Here is a 24,908-nt window from a genome sequence, read left to right as displayed (position 1 = left end):
TTGGATGCAAGAACCCCGGGACTCAGCATGATAAAGCTGGCGACTTGGCTTTGTTTCAGAACAGTGTCTGAAGGGAAGGACATAGACATGTTAAAATTGTTTTAAAGCTTAATAGAATCAAGTATAAAAAGTATTATAGTATAGTTTGTATTTTTTACGTTGGATAATTAATATTAACATGCTGAATTAACATGACTGTTGTTTTTATTTCTTTTCTTTCTTTTTCAAATTTAGTAGTACATGAGGCCTAAATAAAGGGCTTTACACTCTCTCTGTCACTCACTTTCTATTTCAGTGTCTTTCTCTTTCAGTCTCTCTCTTTTTCTGTTATCCTCTTTTTGACATTCTCTCCTTCACTCTCTTCTCATCTCAGTTTGTCTCCTTGTGTTTCTCTCTCTTACCCCTTCTCTCTCTCTGTTATTATTTCTCTGTCTCTCATTGTCTTTCCTTTTCTGTCTCTCTTCTGTTTGTTTTATTCACACTCTCTCCATTTCTCTCTGTTTTTCTGTCTCTTTTACTCTATCTTTTTGTTTTTCTGTTTCTCACTCTCGTTCTCTGTATCAGTCTGTTTCTCTGTGTTTTTCTCTCTCGTTCTCTGTATCAGTCTGTTTCTCTGTTTGTTTCTCTCTCATTTTCTCTATCTGTCTGTTTCTCTCTCTCATTCTCTCTATCAGTCTGTTTCTCTGTGTGTTTTTCTCTCTCATTCTCTGTATCATCATGTTTTTATGTGTCTCTCTCATCTTTATGTCTCCACCTATGTTTTCATTTTTTTGTCTCAATTTGTATCTCTATCTCTTTCTCATTCTCTCACTCTCACTGTTTCTCTTTCTCTTATTCTCTTTAACACATTTGCTTTCTGTTCATCAGTCTCACATTCTTTCTCTCTGGGGCTCTTTCTTGAATTCTCTCTGTCACTTTCTATCTATTTCGTTATCTCTGTCTCTGTTTCTTTCTTTTTTGTTCCCTGTCTTTTCTGTCTTTCTGTCTTTTTACCTCTCTAGTTTGGAATGTTCTATTTGTCTCAATCTGTAACTCCCTCTCTTATTTTTTTGATTCTGTGACTGTGTCTCTCTCTCTTTTCCTCTCTCTTTCTCAGTCTCTCCCTCTCTCTCTCTCTCGCTCTCCCTGCCCTCCTCTTAACCTCCCGAATCACAACAGCTCTGACTGAATTAACCTTCCAGCCTTTCATCCCTCCTACTCCACACCCCCCTGCTCCACTACACACACACACAAACACACACACACACACACACACACACACACACACACACACACACACACACACACACACACACACACACACATACACAGACCTCCCCAAAAGCCAGAGCTAAAGCAGTCGTACCGGACAGGTAGTAGAGTGGAGCCTTTAGTCCGAACATGCTGTAGTGAAGGATGCTGAAGTCAGGTCAGGTGGTCTCAGACAGGAAAACCAACAGTAAGATGAGTGGGGGGCAATTCCTGCTGCTCCAGAAAAGCACTCCAACCGGGGGTCCGCGGGTCAGAGAAGTCATTGAAGTTGCGGACAGGCGGAGGTCAGAGAGCTCATCAGCACTGCGGGGCTGTCACTGACCGATCCGAGCTCCGAGCAGCACGGACACAGCCACACTCACAACCAACAGTCCCACAAACAAGCCTGCCAAATGTGTCATCCCTTCATCCTCAGCAACGAGGGGAGAGTCCCCCCACTCCTCCACCTCCTCCTCTTCTGTTCACTCGCTCTGTCTCTCTTTTATCCTCTTTTCCTCCTTCCCTCTATCACAGCGTCCCACTGCTGACTGACTGCACGGCTGAGCAGAGAGGAGGAGCACACAGTGAGCCTTCTACTGTGAGAGAGAGAGAGAGAGAGAGAGAGAGAGAGAGAGAGAGAGAGGAGGGGGAGAGCAAGCAAGACAGATAGTGAGTGAGAAACCGTAGAGAGAGTTACAGAAAGAAAGAGAGAGAGAGAGTGTGAGGGACAGAGAGTTAGATACAGAGTGGAAAGAGTGAAAAGAGCAAGACATAGAGAAGTTTGAGGTATGTGAGGGATTGTGTGTAAAACCATGTTATAGACAGAAGAGTGAAAGTGAGAGAGAAAGAGAGAGAGAGAGCGATAAGAGGATGGGAAACAGAAAAAGAGATTAAGCTCAAGCAAGAGTGTTACAACAGTAATAGATGTAAAGGTAGAAAGAGAGGTATTGTGTGTAAAACGAGAGAAAATGAGAGAGTAAAAGAGAATGTGTGAGAATGAAAGAGATACAGACAGAAATGTAGGTAGAGAGAATACAAGAAAGAAATGAAGAAAGAGATAGACTGGCAGAGAAATAGAGGGAGTGAGAAAGAGAGATAAGGGTAAAGACATAGAGATAGAAATGGAGGTATACAGAAGAGGCAGAGAAATTGAGGTAGAGAGAGAAAGCGAGGTAAGAAAGGGAGACACAAAAAGATGTAGAGAGAGAAAGAAAGAGAGAAGAAAGAGATTGAGAAAAAGGGAGGTGGAGATAGAAAGGGAGATATGTAGACAGAAAAAATAAATAGGTTGAGAGATATGTAGACAGAAAAAAAAATAGGTTGAGAGAGGGAGAAAAAGAGAAAGAGAGTGATAGGGAGGTAGAGAGAGGTAGAAAGGAAGGAAAAAAAATGTTTAGAGAGAGAGGGAGGCAGAGTGAGAAAGACAGGTAAAAAGAGAAAGGGGTGTAGAGAAAGAAAGGTAGGGAGAAAAAGGAGAGATAGAGAGAGAAAGGGGTACAGATAAAGTGATTAGAGAGGTGGAGAGATGTAAAAAAGAGAGAGAAAGTGCAGTAGAGAGAGTGATAAAGAGGTGGAGAGATAAAGGAATGGTGAGGCAGAGAGGTGGAAAGATAAAGAAAGAGTGAGGGAGAGAAGTGAAGAGGGAGAGCATTAGAGAGAGAAAAAGAGGTAGAGAGAGTGGGAAGTAGTTGGTTGAAATGATGCAGCAAGAGAGAACATGTTAAAGAGAGAGTTAGAGAGTGAAAGTCAAGTACAGAGAAAGAAAAGAGAGAGACAGGCACAGAGACAAAGGGGAAAATGAAAGAGGGATGGAGAGAAAGAGAGTGGTAGTGAAACACGGGACAATGAGAAATAGAGAGAATGTTAGAGAAATGAACAGCAAGCTAGAGAGAGGCAGAAGGTTAGAGAGATTAAAGGGGGAGAAAGAGAAGTAGAAAGACACAATGTTAAGAGAAATATGTGTAAGATTTGATGCAGGGAAAAAGAAAGGTTGAAAGAAAGAAAAAGAAATAGAGAGAGAGAGAAATGAGTGAGAAATAAATTAATATGAGAAGAATGTGAAGAATTATGTGTAAAACCAAATTATGGAATTCTAGAGTAAGAGGTGGCGAGAAAGAGAAGAAAGGGGAAGAGAGAGAGAGAGACAGAGAAAGAAATAAAGAGAGGGAGAGAGGGATGAGAAGAAGTGTGCCCTGCCATCAGTTTTCATGCGTGAGTCATTATGTGTAAATTGGACTGCTGCCTGACTGACAGCTGATTTGTCAGCCCTAATGAAAGAGAGAGAGGGCAGAGAGTGATGGGGCATCTGTTCCCGACGCCCCCATTACACACGCACACACACACACACACACACACACTCACACACACACACACACACACACACACACACCAACAAGCATAGATATAAATATTCTCAGGCATACACTCTCACATGCATTATGCAGCATGCACACACAATACACATAAGCACACACTTTGAACACATACACACAGTCACACACTTTGAACACATACACACACACACACACTTTGAACACACGTATACATACACACACACACACACGTTTCATTGTTTATAGGTAAGAAGAGGGAGACAGACAGATCACAGAAGGCTGAAAGAGGAGAAGTGTCAACATAAAGAAGCTCTCTGCAGCCCGCTGTCAGCCTGCTGAAGGGACTACACACACACACACACACACACACACACACACACATGCATGCATACACAGAGGGATTCCTCTTCCTTGTTTAGGAATTTCAGCAGAAAGCACAGAGCTCTTTATTCCTCTGTCTTGGTGAAGCTGATCTCAGTGATTCTCTTTATCAGTAAATCAAAAGTAAATACTGGATTTTTCTATTTTATTCACCTAATAATTACATAATTACTAATGATATACAGTTACAGATCTGTCACAATAATTACATTATCAGCAATACTACCCATTGTGCTGACTTGTGTGTGTTTTTTGTTTGTGTGAGAATGCACATCACTAATATTTTGCCTTTAAATTTTGCCTGATGCATATATATATATATATATATATATATATATATATATATATATATATATATATATATATATATATATATATATATATATAATAGTGGTATACATGGTATATATGAGCTGAATGAGTTAAATCAGGTATGCCTGACCAGTGTTGTGGTGCTTCAGGATCGTACTTGTTTACAGCTTATATAACTTAATTTTTCAGTATGAAGTATATATAATAGATAGACAATAAGTCCAAGATACACTAGTCAAGTCAAGAGGCTTTTATTGTCATTACATCTGAGTACATGTACACAGTGTAGTGAAATTACATGGTGCAACATAGAACAACAAGCAATAGACAACATAGAGTGCAGGAATAACACTAAATAACAATAAATACAATAAATACAAAAGACGAGACAATTTAAGACAGGACAGTGCAGTACCGATACGGTATAAAGAACTATAAAGAACTAGTCAGTTTTGGGTGTGGTTACAATGGACAATATCATCCCACAATGCAATGTGATATGGAAAGGAAGAAGATTCTCACATCTGAAACAATTAGAAGTAAAAGAAAATAGATAATGATGCAATTACAGTGCAGACGGTAGCTCGAGAATGTGGCATAGCAATGCTTTATCACTTACTGTTAGTACAAAATGGGTTGATGCGGTTTTATTTTATTTTATGAGCAAACCTATCGAACCCACACTATTCAGACTAGTATATAGAACTGACCTTATAGTAAAAGTATGTAGTACACAATTGGGACACAGCCCTAACTGCTAAAAATACTGAAGTGCAGTATCAGTGCTGAGTAATGGAGATGCATTGTTAAACAGTTCAGTGATGAAATGTTAGGGGAACTGTGGAGCCCTGAAGCAATTGCCTTCACACACAAAGATACACACACACACACACACCCACATACAAAGGGGTATATTTGCTTGGTTGTAGATGTATAAAGCAATAATAAGTAATGCAAAGTTTTAGTTTTAACACATATCATGTTAAACACGCATGCACAAATCTGCAAGAGATACAATTAGTCTACAGTGGTCATGAGATTCCTCTCCTACCCTCATTCTGTCACTCCCTCTCCCTCAGTCTCTTTATGACTGACTCCATTCTCTCATGCATCCTAAGCCATCATAATCCAGTCACACGAGAGCAGAAGAGCTCTCTGATTCGTCAGGCTTTGCCCATCTGACACAGAGCATTAGCATTCTTATCCATCACTTAGAGTTTAGCCACCACCACCAATCATGCCGCGTGTGTGTGCGTGCGTGTGTGTGTGTGTGTGTGTGTGTGTGAGTATGTGAGACAGAGTGGTCTGATCCATCATTTATTATTTGGCCACAAGCAGCACTTAGTCCTATCAGCTCCAGACTAACTAACTGACTGACTGAAATAAATTCCTCCCCAAATCTATCTTTAGCATATTAAAGGAAAAGTCTGGAGAAAAATGACATGAGCATGATTCATCATTTCCTTATACGCATCCATTCAGCCAAGAGATATTTGGTGTCTTAGGTTTGCTTCTTTATATTAGGGTGCTTTTAAGTTTGTTCCGAACCAAATTAGCAGATGTGAAAGAAGCTGCGAACCACAATCCAGATCAAAGAACGAAAACTAAAAAAATTGGTCTGACCAAACGAAGTGGTGTTGAATCTATTGAACCATGGTTAGTTTGGTCTGCAGTTTGAAAGCACTTTTCCAGATGGTTCAGAATTTCAGACCAATTGCAGGAAACTGAGGAAGTATCACACCTGAAGCTGTCGGTCTGCTTGCTCTTCCCTCCTACTATCAAAGACTGCAACTCCCAGCATGCTCAGCCCCTGGACTACAGTGACACTGCTGAGCATGCGACACTGTCGCGCTCTACCTGGTCGTCCTACTAATTAGCTGATTACTCTCAGGTGTTCCACATGTATATAAGGTCCCTTGTTCCTCTTTCTAGTTGCTGAGTATTCATCTATTTTGATAGCTCTGATACAACGCATTTTTTCTATGCTCTTTAATCCTTGCTTCCTGACTACTTACACTATTACCTTCTGTTGCTGACCTCCTTCCGTCCTTTGACTATTCTTCTTGCCTATTCCTTTTGTTATTGTTTGGGTTCTTGTTTTGACTTTCTGCCTGACCCTCACTACATTACTGGTATGTTTCTTGTTCATGCTGCCCTGTTTTTTGCTACCCTGCCTGCCTTTGCTTATTATTGTACTTTAAACTCTGTAAATAAACCATCTGTTTTATATCAGCACGTGTCTCCTCATACTCTGCCTCAGGTGTTCCTCATAGGCAGGCTGTTGTTGTATTAAAATATGACTCCCCTTGGTGATTCCTGTATCTACTGTAACTGTAGATCATCCCTTATTTAAAAACAGAAATAAACTGGTGTTTTGAATGTACTGAGAGGAATTTTGTTTGTGGAATGTATCTTGTGTTCACACTGCCATAACATCTCAGATGAAATTAAGGGATTTGTATGCATTTAAATGCATCTTGGGTAAGTTCATATTAGCATTTTTATTGGTCTCTGCCTTATTCAGGTATAATCTTGATACAACATGACCAGGTGTAAACAGGGTCTGGACTGATCGCAATCTCTATGAATCTGTATGAATACATGCCCAAAATCCCACTTTCCCACCTCCTAAAAAACATCACAATCTTCAATAGTTCAGTAGACGTAGGAATGAAACTAGTATCGTGTCCCATGATTTTTGCCAAGTCCCATAGAAGCTAAAGAACATTGCACTGACCTGTTGGATGTGCATTTCTGGCCTCCAGCACTGAATGTAGATGTAATATCTGGCAACAATTTTTGCTTGTTTACAGACAATTTTAGCCAGCTACCGCTGGTCACAATCCTTACCATTCACTACTGCGCTGTCCACTGTGGGAAGTAATGTCTGCTATGGTATTCTTCTGGTACACACATAAGACTGTAGTTAGAGGACTGTCACATTCATCTTTCATTACAGGCGAAGCTTCAACTCTAATAATTCACATTGCCTTGCCCTGAGCACTCTGGCCAGTGCTCACCCCTACTCACAAGATAACACCTCACAACTTACACAGGTGTGGGATTTGGGGTAACACTTCATGACCATTTTTGACCATTATGTGTGTCTTGTCTGCTCGACCATACCTGTGGTCACTCAAAATTATGTTATGTTAAGCTCAATAAAATGATTAATACTGCATTTGTTAAGTATAGTAACAAGGGGTTGGACAATATAAACTGAAACACTTGGTTTTAGACCACAATAATTTATGGTCTGGACGGACAGTTCTGGTGGAAACAGGAGAGTTGAGGTGCACATTGAATTCTGCCGTGATTTGAGCAGCCGTGGTTTTATGTTTTTTTGGATACAATCTGGGTTAGCACCAGATCATCTCTTTCAGACAGCTTCCTCTTGTGTCCACAGTTAATCCTGTTGGATGTGGTTCGACCTTTTTGGTGGTACGCTGACATTACCCTGGATACCGTGGCTCTTGATACATCACAAAGACTTGCTGTCTTGGTCACAGATGTGCCAGCAAGACGTGCACCAACAATTTGTCCTCTTTTGAGCTCTGGTATGTCACCCATAATGTTGTGTGCATTGCAATATTTTAACTTTGCTCTTACCCTGCTAATTTAACCTTCACTCTCTGCTTTTACTGGTGCAATGTGCAATTAATGAAGATTGGCCACCAGGCTGCTCCAATTTAGCCATGAAACCTCCCACACTAAAATGACAGGTGTTTCAGTTTCATTGTCCAACCCCCTGTATGTTACTTCAATGTAGGTGTAATAATCAAACTTGTTATGAAGGGTTAGGCTGTAGAGGACTCAGTTCTTCAGCTCTTTTTAGTGGTTTTTGTTGTACGTGACAGCACCAATCAGGACACAGTACAGGATTATACACTGCTGCATTATTGAGGGAACATGGTGGGACTGAGACTAATGGGCCTGTTGCTGGGCCCAGTGTGGTAAGAGTGTGCACACACTCAGACACACACACTTTTAAACAAGTCAGGACATGTACTCATATACACTGTAAAATACATACACTATATAGACAAAAGTATTTAGACATGTACTCATTCAATGTTTCTTCTGAAATCAAGGATATTAATAAAAATGTTTATCCTGCTTTTGTTGGAGTAACGTACTTGGGTTCATACTGCTCTAGCCCATGCTTGAACTTAGGATGTAACTTAAAAAAGAAGAAAATAGTGGTTGCGATTAAGTTTCTAGAGTAAGTGGATGTTGTGGTATGCAAAGTGGTTGCTATGGTGTTGCTATATGGGTGCCAAATTGGTCTTACAGTGTGGCAAGGTGACTGCCATATTTTTTTTTGTGGTTGCTACAGTGTTGCTACGTGACTACTGGGTAGTTGCTATGGTATAATATTACAGGTGGTTGCAGGTGTTGGTGTCTTTTATGGTTTCTCAGGTGTTGCCAAGTGGTTGCTATGGTGTATTTGTATACCAAATAAGGGCACCGTATAAGGCGAACAATCAATGATTGTTTCTGCTCTATTTTCATACATAAGATGCAATTTAAGAGACAATAGTAAAGAACAAGGGTGTCGCCATGTTTCCTATCAAATTCAGCTGGGGAATTCTAAGTAAAAAACACTGTAATTCTTAAAAATATATTTCCAAATGAGCACTGGAGGTTAATCTGCACAGTTTATTTGGGTGAGTAAAGCACTTCCTTTTATTTACAGTAAGCTTAGATTTCCAAATATATTAGTGTGGTTAGCAGCAGCACTAACTGTGGTTAGCAGCACTTAGCACTAGTAAATGCATCCGGCAGCGCTACACTGTGGAACTCTGTGTGTTTAAGTAACCCAGGACACTATCAGCTAGCGTTTCGTCCCACGTAGCTTGTTTTAACACAGTAAGCATACAGACAACAGTCCGATATACTCGCCTTTGAGCAGCGAAAGAGCTAGCGTTGCGGTTAGCGGCTAATGCTAATACTGCTCCAGCCTCGGTAGAGTGGCTTTACTGCTCCCTACAACCTGACTAATACAATTCATATATAAGGTGCACCAGATTTTAAGGCGCACTGACGATACTTTCTTTTGAAGGGTTTTTGTAAAAAATGGAAAAATCTGCTGCTTCGTGGAAAATGTGTCCAATCAAAAAAAAAAAAAAAACTGTATGCAAACTTGAAGTGTACAACCAAACAGAATCATTTGAATTTGAAAGTGTCAATATCCTAATAGAAAGTGTGGACAACAAATGAATAATAAGAAAACATAACATATAGATAAAGATAACATAAATCAGACACACCATATTGCTTTACAATGTGCAACGATAATAATGTTTTATTATTAAATATGAAAACAGGTTAGTCCTTATGGAGTGAATTTTGTGCCAAAAGTTTTACGTAAAAAAATAAAATCCACAATCAAAATTTTAAGAATCAAAAGTAAAACATGTATGTTGCAAATTCAAAAGAGGAAAAATATATATCAAATATATATATTTAAATATATTTGGTTAAATATATATTTAAATATACTTGCACTTATTTGAAAATTATTTTAGTTTGGATTTTGCCAGTCTTTGCTTTCATTTTTGGATTTTTTTAGATTTTCTGTGGATTTTTGTGGATTTTGCTGCTAAAGACTTTTGCTTCTGGAATCTCTCCTTTGCTTCTGCTTCATTTTTTTGGTTCTGATTTTTGGCACACTTTTCACGGGTGGGCGGGGCTTAGAAGAAGGCGTTCCCCTTTAATCTCTATTGGTCACCTACCCTGAACCCTTGTCTGAGACAGACCACGCCCACCCCGCCAGCTTCAAGCGCTCTTCCAAACATGGCGGAGCGAATGGGGTTCAGCTCACAGCAGCACCAGCAGGTACTTTTCCAATTAAATTTCATACAGACGTTATGTTTAATGTTATATTTCTTTTTTAAGTAAGTGTTTAACTCTATTAAGATGCTCATGTTAGCGGGGTGTGCTAAATATCCATGCTTAAATTATACTAGTTAGTTAGTGAACACTAACCTAACTAGTCAGTGAGTTAGCTAGTTTACCTAGGTCATCTGGTCAGTGAGTTAGTGGGTTAGCTAAGCTAGTTAGGTTGCCTAGTCAGTGAGTTAGCTAGTTAACCTTAACCAGCACTTACTTGGCTTTACCCTGGGGCATAATAACTAGCTTAGCTAACCCACTAGCTCACTGACTAGGTAACCTAACTAGCTTAGCTAACCCACTAACTCACTGACCAGATGACCTAGGTTAAGTAGCTAGGTAACTCGCTGACCAGATAACCTAGGTTAACTAGCTAACTCACTGACTAGGTAACCTAACTAGCTTAGCTAACCCACTAACTCACTGACCAGATGACCTAGGTAAACTAGCTAACTCACTGACTAGGTAACCTAACTAGCTTAGCTAACCCACTAACTCACTGACCAGATGACCTAGGTAAACTAGCTAACTCACTGACTAGGTAGGTTAGTGTTCACTAACTAACTAGTATAATTTAAGCATGGATATTTAGCACACCCCGCTAACATGAGCATCTTAATAGAGTTAAACACTTACTTAAAAAAGAAATATAACATTAAACATAACGTCTGTATGAAATTGCTGAAATTGCTGTGAGCTGAACCCCGTTCGCTCCGCCATGTTTGGAAGAGCGCTTGAAGCTGGCGGGGTGGGCGTGGTCTGTCTCGGGTTCAGGGTAGGTGACCAATAGAGATTAAAGGGGAACGCCTTCTTCTAAGCCCCGCCCACCTGTGAAAAGTGTGCCAAAAATCAGAACCAAAAAAATGAAGCAGAAGCAAAGGAGAGATTCCAGAAGCAAAAGTCTTTAGCAGCAAAATCCACAAAAATCCACAGAAAATCCAAAAAAATCCAAAAATGAAAGCAAAGACTGGCAAAATCCAAACTAAAATAATTTTCAAATAAGTGCAAAGAATAATAAAATAACCAAGTATATTTAAATATATATATTTGATATATATTTTTTCTCTTTTGAATTTCGTCGCTGTCCTATGAAAAACACTTATCTCCATTTTTGTCGATTTTTAGTTTACTACAGTATTTGAACATACAAACTGTCCCTTACACTGTGCCAAAATTTCTTGATGAACGGACCAACAGAAACTTATCAAAATGACTTGAAATAAACTCTTTTTACATTGACTTTTATTAAGAGTTTACCTGGTTTTTTCTCTCTCCTGTAAAGTTGCTGTTTTGGAGATAAGTGTTTTTCATTGGACAGCGACGATTTGCAACATACATGTTTTACTTTTGATTCTTAATATTTTGATTGTGGATTTTATTTTTTTACGTAAAACTTTTGGCACAAAATTCACTCCATAAGTCCTAAGCATGTACAAAGATGCACACACACACACACACACACACCCCACAACACTATCTGATCTATCATTTAGAGAACACTTAGCGGTTTGCTATGTGAGAGTGTTACATGAACGTGAGGGATCTGCATGATTTATTCATGCTCTCTTTGTTCTGAAGGCTGAGTGTAGAATCACTGACACACTGTCTTTACTGGTTAAGTCTTATAGAGAGGAGCACTTACTGTTAACACACACCCTCAACCAGTATCCATCCCGTCCATTCTCTCTGCTGTAGCAGCAGTCTGGATCAAAATACACTGTATGGACAAAAGTGTTGGGACACATCCTCTTTCATTGTTAAGTTTATTTAGTTTTTGATGGAGTGCTATCTCTACTGTCCAGGGAAGACTTTCTACTAGATTCTGTAGCATTGCTTTGATGATTTGATTGAGTACTGAATGGAGCACCATCATTTCAGAGAACACAGTACCAACTGCTCCACAGTTCAATACTGGGAGACACACACTTAGAATTAGGCATAGTGCCAAAAGGTTAATTGTTTTTCATCTACTTCAGAATGTCCTATTCTATTGGCCAGTATATATTAGACCAGTAGGCCTATGTGGCGTATATTACTTACTGGTCTAATACATAATAGTGACCCATGTATGCAATCATCCATCCACCCATCCATCCATCCATCCATCCATCCATCCATCCATCCATCCATCCATCCATCCATCCATCCATCCATCCATCCATCCATCTTCTTATCTATTTCACCCTGGTCAGGGTCAAGATGTGTCCAGAGCCTTCAGAATAATGGTGAAACATAGATCAATGTAACATTAGGATAGCTAGCTTACTTTCCTGTTCCACCTTAAATGGTGCAACAGATGGCAGAGGCTGCAGATTAAAGGTAGAATGGAAAAAAATAAATAAATAAAGTAAAAGTTAATAAAAGCTGATTTTAGCTTCCCAATTACAGAGGAATTAAGGAATGGACATTAATAATTAATTGCTGCCCCTTTTCTGAAGACATACAATTCCTATAAAGTTAACTAGTCAACCAGCAGCTACATTAATAAACTTTATATCTATATACCAATATATCTGTATTGGGTGCAAGAAGGGTTGTCCCAATTCTTAGAAGGAGGATTTCACCCCTTTATCTTGTGACTCTGCTCCAAGAAGAAGGGCTACCCATAAAAAAGAGGAAGGGATACAAAAGAAAAATCTTATTGGGGCGATTTGTGTTACATGTATCTGTGTGGGTTTTATACTGACAATCCACCTGTTAAAGGGAATGGCAAGTAAAATGCTGATTGGTTTATTGCATTGGTTTATACACCAATATATAATTTAAAGAAATAGTACATGGCTTTTGTGTGTATAAAGCTGTGTAATTATTACTTTTCTTGTCGTTATGATAGCAAAGACACACTAACACCCTAAATCAAGCTATAGGGACCTGTATGTTTTATTTACACAAAAATACTACACATATGAAGACCACGATTACCAGTGTGTATCAGTATTGCAACATTTACCTTGACTTTTAGCTCCATGTCCACGCTTACCACTCTCTCACTCACTCTCTCTCTGTCACTCTCTCTCTCACACACTCAGCGGAAGTGTGGAGGTGATAAGATTGCGGGTCAGAGCTACTCGCTGCTCTATCTTTAACCTGCCTGTCACTGACAGTAGCCATAGGGCATGTAGCCAGTGGTGGCCGAGCTCAGCTACTGGCCAACTGCCAGCAGTAGCAGAGGATGTGCCAAACCACAGGAAGGAGAGGTGGAAGCAGATAAAGATCCAGCGAACACACTCCACGTTTCATTAACCACACACGCTGTGAACCACCTCTGCTTAAGCTCTCTATAAACTGAGAGCCAGCGAACAGGAACTCAATAGCTGTATCATCTTCTGAATTTTTGCTTTTCTGGAACTTACATTCATATTTACTTTTATTGCTCAACTGGCTCTTCTTAAAGTCAGAAGTGAGTGATGTTTTTTTTTCTTCTTGTTTGTCATCTTTCTGTTAGTTAAGTTATTTAACTTCTACTATAGCTGTTCTCTCTCTCTCTCTGTCATCTCTATTTTATACATTTTTGCTGCCACTGGTTTAGAATGATTAAATTTAGTCGCTAAATCACAATAACTAAGTCTCGTCATGCTGTGCCTCAAACAAGTTCTTTTGTAGAAACAGATGCAAGTGTGTTCAAGTTAGGAGTGGGACAATATATTGATATTTGGATCATATCTTTTCAATATATGGCAGCAAAAGTCAAAGAGAAATGCATAGTAATGCTGGACGAACCAAAACAATACTCAGCACTGGAGCTGAGTTATGAGCAGTCTTTTATACCTGGCGCACCAGATGTTAGTATTCAGGTGAATTACTTCCTGAGGGCGTCGCATGATTGTAGTCACCGAATGGTGCATTCTTAGTATTGTTAGTACTCAAGCGAATAACTTCCTGAAGGCGTCACATGACCGTAAGAGTCACTGAATGGTGTGTTCTGGGTTGTGTAGACCTGTGACTGGAAATCATAGGTAGAGCTGAGTGTTTTGGAGGGAGGCAGGTGCATTTTCAGAGCCAGCCGTGATATAATCAAAACAAATGGACAAATGAATTGTCAAATTCTGTGAAAATGACACCAAAAAATACATAATTCCTGGTATTTGTTTATTTAGGAGTAAATTATTTTTATCCTCTTCACTAACAAAGCATTATAGAGATGTGTCTTGCATATATTAAGTATTGCTGAATCAGAGCATCGTGATGACATTTTAATGGGCAGTGCATAGTAATGCTATTGTATTGTGAGATACCCTGTGAATCCCACTCTAATTACAAGCTAAAGAGAGAATTTGCAGACATCCTATTCATCCTACTGTAAAAAATAATGTAAATGATATGCCGCTATATAGAAAAAAAGTATTAGGACACCCCTACTGAGACATGTTTTTTGTTTCATCTTAAATCAAAGGTATAAGAAAGAGTTTATAATATTTATAAAGTGTTTACTTTGTTATGGTAAATAGATAAAAGTTGAGTTGCTTTTTACACATTAAGTAATCTTATGTCACCATAGTTCTTTTTACAGTGTAGTGTTCATATAACTGTATCACAGTACTGTTGTGAATTGACCTTGGGTTTAAGAATGAGAAAGAGCCATGTTCAAGTATTAGCATTAGCATTAGCTGTAGTATTAAAGTCTATCTGATCAGGAAATCACCCCCTAATGAAAAGAGAGACTTTTTTACTGGCCTCAGGTCAGCATTAAAGGATAAGCTCTATCAGCAGCAGCACCTGTAGGCAGCAGTGTCACCTGCTGAGTGATTCTGTGTGTAGAAGGGGATAAACAGGGATGAATGGAGCGGGGCCATGGCTGAGCGCAGGGCAGATGGGCAGCAGGGAGAGAACAGCTGCTGTGATACAGGTGTCACTATTTACACACACAGATACTATATCACCTCATCACACTCGGCATCAACGGCCCAGTTCACCGGGAAAAACACAATGACACCAGCTGTTTAAAGACTGTTTTTTGGAGGTTCTTCTATGCAAGATGGCCAGAGCTTTGTTGTAGCCGCTACTTCTGGCTAACTATGGGCTTATTATTTGGCTATTAGTCCTGGGATTTTAGTGTATTAACTGCTAGGGTTGTGGTGGTACACAGACATCACAGTTTGGTTTACAGTTTTTACATGGTTGGAACCTCAGGATTTAATACAAGTTTGGTACTCTGGGGGAAAAACAAAAAAACTACAGCTAACCCAGAAGTATATTCAAGTTGCACTTTGTTCTAGCTAGTGCCATATAGCACACTTTTGCGGTAATTAAAGCTGATGTTTTGGGATTAGGGCCCTCTCTGGTGAGAATGGGTAATTGCACCGAGCATGCAGAAGTATCATTTGCACAATAGCACTGTGCGGGTGTAATACTGTCTTCTTTCAGATCTGATGAATCCGATTCCAGGTTATGTTCAGTCGGAGAGAGTGCGCTCAATCAGAGACTTCACACCAACTACACACTTTGTTTTTACTATGAGTGAATGAGCTACTGAGCTCCGAGTTTCCCCTTCTGAAGTCTCCATTGCTCCATCAGCCGATTGCGTTCAGTAAAACTGAGCCAGATCCTCTTTTAGAGGCTGTAGGTGTGACGTAAGTATGTAAAGACACGTTGCGTGGCCAGATGAACTCCCGCAAAAAGCTACAATCTGTTCATGAGGGTTTTTTTTATCAGATTTTATCAACAATTTAAAATATGTTGTTCAAATGGCAATTAGACCCTCAGTTTTCCCAGTTTAATCAGGTAGTATCCTGGTCTTGTATGAGGGCATGTAACTGCCAAGATGTCCGCAGAGTGGACTGACTTGTCTAAAAAGACTTTGTCCCAACACCAGGACAGTAAGGACAAGCACATGCCTCCTTTGATACATAAAGTCAAGCTTTCCCATCTTTTTAAAACCGCCAGCAGTGCAGCACCACTGAGCAGGCAGCGCACTCTGAGGAAAGCCCCAGATCCCCAGATCAAAAACATCAGTCAAGAGATGCCTGTGCTGATTAACATGATGATAAGAGTGATGAGGGCAAAGAGCGCCATCTAGGTCTTTCATGACAGTAACATTATAAAAAATGGACATCACATCAAGGTTTGTTTACAGTATGTAAGTGTCACAAATGGAAGGATGAGGGGGTAATTAATAATTTGATAAAATAAAAAGGATAAACAGGAGCAAAACATAAAGCAAACAATGGTAAATGCAAAAAAAAAAATAAACAAATGAACAAGACTGTGAAAACTAACCACAAATACAGGACCAAAGAATTCAAGACTATAAAACCAAAACTGGATAGAAAAAACTTAGAAAACAAAACAGAACTACTGAAAGCAAAAAAGGGCACAAGAACTGACAGACCTGAAACAACAAAACACAGAGCACACAAATTACAAAGAATCTACAAAAGACTCAACAAGGAATTTAAAATAAAGGGGCTTATATACACAAGCAGGGTGAGGAACACCTGGGGAGAAAAACGAAGGGGTCGGGGTTCAAACAAGACATAAGATGACAACACTAATGGATAGGGCGTGGCTAGGGCGGAGACAGAACAATAACACAGGGCTCTTCAAGCACATAGGGAAGGAAAACAAAACAGGCTGAAAACAGGACAGAAATAGAAGGAACATAAAAAAACACACAAAAAACATACAAACACTAAAGGAGTGACTGTAATACTGAACTTTACTAATATTTTAGCCAGTCACCAATACACCAATAATGGATCCTTGATACACACAGTGCAGACTGTGACAGGTGAAGGAGTGTTACTCAATACTAGTACATGTTTTCAAAATAAAAAGAGAATATGAATCACCAACCTCACAACTATTCAAATGTTAATCATTTTATATTGTCAACATACCAGTGGCATTAAATGACCTTAACACAACAATTACATTGTTTATCACAAATATTTTTTGGGAAAAATAGCTTTTATTGCAGTCCTAATGCCATCTACACACCCAGAGAGAGCACGGCCAATTGTGCTCTCATTGACTTCAGTCAATCATTTTAGTTCAACAAAACAGACATTAAAAATGGCTTTTATTTACATTTCTTGTACACATTTCTATTCGTTTAAAAGAAAAATAAGTCAAATATATGCAGCCAGAAACATGAAAGCAGACACACACACACACACACACAGCACAGCACACATACGATTCTTGCATTCTCAAAAAAGAAGAGAGGCCAAATGCATCCATATGTCACCTGATGCTGCAAATGTGTGCTAAATTGAATCAATCCATCTCAGAAATGACTGTTGTCATCCTTCTCACTTTCTTCACTAGCCCCCCCTCCCCTCCCTCCCTTTTCTAACAAGCTAGCCATCTGCATCATGAGAAATGGAGGAGGACAGAGAAAGAGAGAGAAAGAGAGAGAAGGAAAAAGACCAAAAGACTGAGAGAAAGGGGGATGAGATGATAGAGAGAAACAGAGAGAGAGAAAGAGAGGGAGAGAGAGAGAGAGAGCAGCCAATCAGAACCTAAAATAGCTCCATCCCCATACCTTCCCACCCCCATGAGTAACGTTAATTAACTTCCCATACTGACACTAATGACAGCTTAATGAATGTGTTAATGACCTGTTCGCATGCAGGGCTGCAGTAGGTGTGTGTGTGTGTGTGTGTGTACGTGTGTGTAAGGCCAACCCAGATGCAGTATTCCCGTGTGTCTCATGAAACAAACAGAAGCTTGTCTGAAATGGCAGCAGGAATCACACACACACACACACACACAGGAGTGTGTGCTGGTCATGTATCAGATGAGTTCCTTTCAAAATCAGCCCCAAAAAACCTTATAACACAGACCCTTCCTTCCGTACAAGAGCTATACGACAGATTTACTGAAATTATAGTCTTCCAGACAGAAGGGTACACTATACAGTCTTATGCTAACCTAAGTTAACCCTGGTGAAATAATGTGTCATGACACCTTTTTATTACATTCTAAATTAAAGTAAGTAAATACATAAATAAGCACAGTAAACAACAAAATGTGTTTATTATATGTTTTCATGGGACAACACTATAGACATAAACTTATAACCAAAAGATATAAAAGTACTTATAAGAGTAGTAAGTGTATAGCTTGTATAACATTATAAATTTACACAAGTATATATACAGCTCTGAATAAAATGAAGAGACCACTTCAGTTTCTCAATCAGTTTCTCTGATTTTGCTATTTATAGGTATATGTTTGACATTAAAATTAATATTATTGTTTTATTCTATAAACTACGGACAACATTTCTCCCAAATTCCAAATACAAATATTGTCATTTAGAACATTTATTTGCAGAAAATGAGAAATGGGTGAAATTACAAAAAAGATGCAGAGCTTTCAGACCTCAAATAATGCAAAGAAAACAAGTTCATATTCATAAAGTTTTAAGAGTTCAGAAATCAATATTTGATGGAATAACCCTGGTTTTTAATCACAGTTTTCATGCATCTTGGCATGTTCTCCTGCACCAGTCTTACACACTGCTTTTGGATAACTTTATTCCCCTACTGGTGCAAAAAAACAAGCAGTTCAGTTTGGTTTGATGGCTTGTGATCATCCATCTTCCTCTTGATTATATTCCAGAGGTTTTCAATTTGATAAAATCAAAGAAACTCATCATTTTTTACGTTGACACAGCGAGTTGCTTACGTTCCCAGTTGCATCCACTGACAGCTGACTGTGAATTAATTACTAGTGAGAAAATTTCACGACTGGACTTGTTGCACAGGTGGCATCCTATCACAGCACCACGCTGAAATTCACTCAGCCATTCGTTAATGCGTGTAGAAGAAGTCTGCATGCTTTGCTGAGTTGCTTTGTTTTATACATCTGTGACTTTTAGCAAGATTGCGCAATATATGCGTGTCTGCAGTTCCTTCCTGAGAGGGCAAGAGATAGTGTCCCTGTCTAAGATATAGTAGATATTTATAATCCACTGATTAGGCCATGTCTAGAATATGGAAATGTACCACCTGTTGACTGTACAGAGAAATAGTGAGCTATCATGGACAGTTCATGCAGAGTTCATAGAAAGGCCACCATAATAATGACTAGGTTTAGCTGCTGCATCCACCTTTATCTACAGGCAGTGAGAGCAGGGCACTGTCAGGCTGACATAGGAAATGCATAACAAGCCATTTCTTTGCAGTGTAATTGGTGAGCTGTATTACATGGTAATGATTTAAAATATACTGTGTGTAATAATATGTACAAATTATTATGTGCTTAAATGCTTAATATTTAAGGTATTTAGTTACTATTTACTAAAAAGAATTCAGCTTGACAGTTTCCTAAAAACATTGTTGAGTAGATGCATGTGTTTATTCATGCACAAAAGCTAAAATGCAGAAAAAAAGGCAGGAAGTTGGGTATTAAGGATTAAGGATGTGAGGAAAGGAGAAAGTATACACTAGATAAATGGAAGGGCGGATGAATAAATGGATGCATGAACAGCCATATGAAGAACTAATTTAAAGGCCACAGAGCCTGAATGATGTGAGCATGATCTGGTGTTTGGATCTCCCCAGAAGCAGCGGTGGGCCTGGACAGATCAGCCCACCCTCAGCCTCACTCCTTCTCTACATTCATTTCACTTACTCTGCCTGCCACAGGCCTGATGGCTCGAATACATCACCCTGAGATAAGACGCGAGACACATGACGTCTCCCTCTCACTGTGCTGGAGTGAAAGATGAGAAGAGATTCTATCAATTTAATAGCAAATCCAACAGATTTCTGTTCTTTGATTAAAAAATGTTTTGCCAAAATGAGTCTGGTATTATTTTTTTTTGCTTAAATACCAATTGTTTGTTTAAATCAGTAGTTCTTAAACTTTTCAGACCTTGTACCACCAATGACCATATGGAAAATTTCAATAACCACCTACCAACCATTTTGAAGGAACACATGTAGTTACCACACCCATGCTTATTTATACACAGTAAGCTAGAGGTGTAATCGACACACACACACACACACACATATATATATATATATATATATATATATATATATATATATATATATATATATATATATATATGTCATATCTGTAGCCAATTGTTCTTTACCTGTTATGTGGAGCTTGGCTGCCTTTTCTCTAAGTTAATATGGTAAATTTTCCTACTCAGACATCTCACAAGGATTTATTATCTTATTTAGCTATTAATTGTAATGCAGAAACTGTTGTGAACTGTTGATAAATGGTTGATATAGTGTATCTTGAGTCAATGAAACTGATGTTAATAATATTATCACGCTATGAAAATTACAGCTGGAAACATGATAGATTTCAGTTCTTAATATTTTAATGCAAGCTGAATTTTTTTGAGGTTATCTACTGTACCACCTTTGGATGCTTCGAGTACCACCAGTGGTACCCGGACCACAGTTTGAGAACCGCTGGTTTAAATCAATGCACACCCTGTGCAAGATACATTGCAATGCTCTTTGCTACCTTTAACCCTGTCAACAGTCTATTTTTACACCTTGCATCCACGTCGTTATAATAGTGTAAATACAGTTTAAGAGTAAATCTACACTGATGGGTGTAGTGGTCTGGAAGTGAGGTGTGTTCAGGTACATTTCTGGTGTGTTGCTCTTTTGGCTTTGGAAAACACAGGTGCGCCACTGGCTAAAATAAACCTAGACAACAGTCAATCGTCAGAGTCGAACCCCCGATCCTTAAATACACACACAGACTCAACAATACACAGAATAAAGAATAAATTAACTTTGCTGTTCCCTTAAACGAGCTGCTGGTGTACCCTCACAGAGTAAACAAGCAGGTCAGTATCCTCTACTGAGATGCACAAAGTACTGTGCTGTTAAGATATGAACATAAAAAAGGAATACCAAGTGACACACTGATTGATTTTTTTTCCATTTCTCCCAAAACACACCCATGATTAATTAAGAGAAGTAGTACATGTCTTTAGTGCATTTTGAGCTGAACATGGCATATTTGTTGCGGGCTCACGATACCAAAGACACACCACAACGCTCTAAACCCAGCTGTGCAATACGCAATTGAAGAGTGCAGTATAGATCACTAAAATAGGGCCCTAACTGTCATAACTGGACAGATGTCAGAAAGATGCAGATTAAAAAAAGGAAATAGGCTTTATTCCAGGAGTTGGATACAAAAACAGTCTACGTCAGTAAAAGCAAAAGTAAATGCAAAAGGGGGACACACCAATTAACAAAGTTTAGAAGATATTAATCTGGAACACTTAGCAGTAAGGCCACGGCAGAAATCAAAGTAAAAAAGAGAAGCTAACAAGAAAAAACAAACAAAAATGACTAGAAATGCTTAGTAATGCTAGTGGGCTAGTCAAAACTTGGCCATGAACTGAACAAGGGAGATCGCATTTATAGGCAGGGAAACAGTTGAAAACAATCAATAATCAGGTGAATGAGAGCAAGTGAGTGTCATGTGATCATGATCAGGATCATGATCATGTGGGTGTCTGCAGCATTATGGGAAATGGAGCCTGGTCAGCTTGAAAGACAGTGACAGCATGACACTAATGTACAGTAGGTAACCAATGACTGCAGCTACAGGTCTAGACTTGGACTCAGAAAGCGAACTTCAGAACTTCAAATTGGTCAAAATAAAGAATATCATACAGCTAACTGCATGAGCTGTACTGTTTAAGCACACATACTGTATGTCCACACACCTGTGAGATCCAGAAGACAAAACCAGGGCACTTTAACAAACATTCTTCCACATTCCTGCCAATGAGAAACAGTGTGTTTTATATGACATAATATACTGATAGAACGCAGTAGAGAACGCTGTAGAAGCTTACCCATGGTGGTTAAATATCCCAGTTATCATCCACCCAGCACTGTAAGCACTGTACTACCACAAAGACCTGTGTAGATGACCTTGTGTCAGAGATTATATTAATTATATAGGTATAGAAATACTGTGTGTACAGAGGACACTTCTTCTATACATTCACCAACAAAGAGAGAATGGTTCATATATTGCATTAATGCTGCAGCATTTACACACAAACACACAGTATTAGTGTAACAGCATGTAGGCTTACTGTCTTATGAATACACAGAGAATTTGAGTGACAGCCAGAGACAGCCAGCTTCTACCACACACACACAGGACAGAGTGCAAGCACTGGGTCTGCCCCTGTAATTCAGTAATGTGAGCCTGTACTCATGAGATTTTGCATAATCCTGTTAGCTAAGATTATCATCATATCTAGTGAACAGCTGACAGTAAATATACAGTGTATACAGAGAGTACACACTCTCTAATAATATGGTCCACTAACTAACTATAATTGATTTTAACTAAATCAGAAAGGTTGTGAAGGGTCCAAAAACACAGCTAAAAAAACATAGTTTCTTACATTTATTTATATTTTTATTTTACTGTAGGCAGTATAAACCCAATATATTTCAGGATTCATTTCAACATTCTTAAAACATTTTCTATTGCAGGTAGGCCAGCACAGTACATACAGCTCTGGAAGAAAATAAGAGACCACTATCCATCCATCCTATTCATCCATCCATCCATCCATCCACTTTATCTGATAGCACATTAAATGTAAAAATGAGGTTATTCACCTCTTTCACGTTAATAATTTGTTATTTTACTTTCTACTTATGCCTGTATTCAGAGATAAAGTGGCCAACAAGCTTAATCTACATTATGTGCAATTTTCAGCTGTACAAACATGTCAATACTTGACAGTAATGTGCCATTAAAGAGTAAACCTCCATCACATTTGACTTCATCTGTGGTTGTATTGTCAAGCTGAAAGGTGGCTGTAGAGGTGCATCCATCAAGCATTTAGAAAGAAATCCATTTACTGACTGAACCCTGCAGACCCAGAGCTTTCCCAATATCAGGCTGCATGTCCAGGAAAGACTGGAAGTACAGAATGATGTGAAACTCCTTTGCAGAAAATAATACGACCCAAGATCAGATTTTGCCCCTACATACTTAAACATGAATGTGTGAGCTATGCTATGGAACATCCACATTTGCTTCTGTGAAGAACAGGGAAATACAAAAAACACTTGGCAAACAAAATTATTTGTCCGAAAATGGCAAAACACTTTGATGTTTAGCCGAATATGTAAAATGACCAAATAAATCATATCAAACAAAGATTAATTTGTTAATCTATTAAGTCATATTGCAGTTTTTCCTATAACCTTAGTATTGTTTTAGTGGCAGCAGCAGCCCAAACCATGGGTGTTTAATATAGCACTACTGAGGTAAATTTATGACTACAATTGCTCTGCTAAGACACATTTATGATGCTTAGGTAGGTGTATTGTGCATTGTTGGTGTGTCTGCTGGGAAGTTAAAACAGTTCCATAAATATTTTTAATAGTAGTTTTGTAATTGCTTGAGATTTGCCCTGAGAAGCAAGACAATATAAACAAAGGATTTTCATTTCTGTGTATCTCTAGTAAAGAACCATGTTTGATGTCTGATATATCCACTCTGTATATGACCCTGTTATACCAGATTCTGTGACCATTACACTCTCTGTCTCTCATGATGGCTCAGTCTAACAATCAGAAACCCTCTGAGTACTGACTTAACCCAAAAAAGCTGCTCAGGTAGGCACAAGTACATGTTTTCTTGTTGGTCAAGCTGGTTATATTGGTTAACCAGCTTATAGCAGCATATGGCTGGTCATACAGGTTGACTAGTTTGGTAAAAGCTGTCAAGTTATTACCAATTCTTGTACTTGTAATTGGTTATGTTTGAACTGCTGAAACATCCCACTCAAACTTACAGTAGATACTGGTTAAAAGCTCAGCTAGTTAAGCTTGACTATGACCAACATATGCTGAACAGAAATGCAACAAAAGGGCTTGTTAAATTAAGTTGCCATATATTCATAAGTGTTGCGCTGACATCAAACAACATTGAAGATGTTACACATTCAGTACATCATCAACAGCAGATGAATTGTACCAAACAACACCCAACTAAACAAGACCCACTCGAAACTATACTAGTGTTCAGTAGCTCTGCATGCCACAACCCTGACCAGCAAGCAGTGGTCAAAACTGCAGTTTTCACACTGCCCACTTGATTAATTAAGGCCTGATATAAGGGTAACATAGGTTTAATGACTGCTTGATAAAGTGGCCCAGCCCATTGTGCAGCGCTCCTCTGAAGAGCATTTTTAATAGGAGATTCTACACCACCGCCCAGAGCACACACCGCCAATTACGGGCACAATTACACTAACACGACAGCACAGTGGGCAGCCTGAGTGTAGTTAGAGAACATGAAAGAGAGAGGGGAGCGATAGGGCATGGAGAAAGAGGGAAAGAGAGAGCAAAGAGAATTTATATGAAAGAGAGAGAGAGAGAGATGAAATAGCTCATTAAATGCTGTGCGTTTTTGATGAAGCAGAGACAGACAGACAGACAGACAGAGAGACAGACAGAGAGACAGAGGGGGGAATTAATGAAGATAAATGTTTTTCATTATTCTCTGATGTGCAAAGTGTCTCTCTTCTTGTAGAGTTTGAGAATAAGACTGTGTTTTACTGTGTTTATACTCTGCAAACTACAGCACTACCTGAGAGTTATCCTGACAAGGCTCAGTGTTAAACAAACCACTGGGTTGGTGTTATTTGCCAGAGTTAACAAACATATGCATGTTTTTAACCACTCAGTTCTGGTGGAAACAGGAGAGTTGAGGTGCACATCTAATTCTGCCGTGATTTGGGCAGCTGTGGTTTTATGTTTTTTGGATACAATCCGGTTTCGCACCCGA

At 39.0% G+C, this 24,908-nt stretch overlaps 1 protein-coding gene across 1 annotated transcript in view; it reads right to left on the bottom strand.

Annotated features, from left to right (window-relative positions):
• The window catches only part of LOC103024229 (genetic suppressor element 1-like), a 69,012-nt gene extending 67,236 nt beyond the window's left edge, over positions 1 to 1,776 (bottom strand). Inside the window, exon 1 of the mRNA XM_022672168.2 lies at positions 1,346 to 1,776. Coding sequence (XP_022527889.2) covers positions 1,346 to 1,382 — 37 coding nt within the window. The 5' untranslated portion in view covers positions 1,383 to 1,776. The remainder of the gene's footprint in view (positions 1 to 1,345) is intronic.
• Between the last annotated feature and the right edge of the window lie 23,132 nt (positions 1,777 to 24,908).

Source organism: Astyanax mexicanus, chromosome 2 (assembly GCF_023375975.1).
Source record: "Astyanax mexicanus isolate ESR-SI-001 chromosome 2, AstMex3_surface, whole genome shotgun sequence".
NCBI classification, from domain to species: domain Eukaryota; kingdom Metazoa; phylum Chordata; class Actinopteri; order Characiformes; family Acestrorhamphidae; genus Astyanax; species Astyanax mexicanus.
Note: the sequence above shows the minus strand (reverse complement) of the source record. Positions and strands in the feature narration are given on the sequence as shown.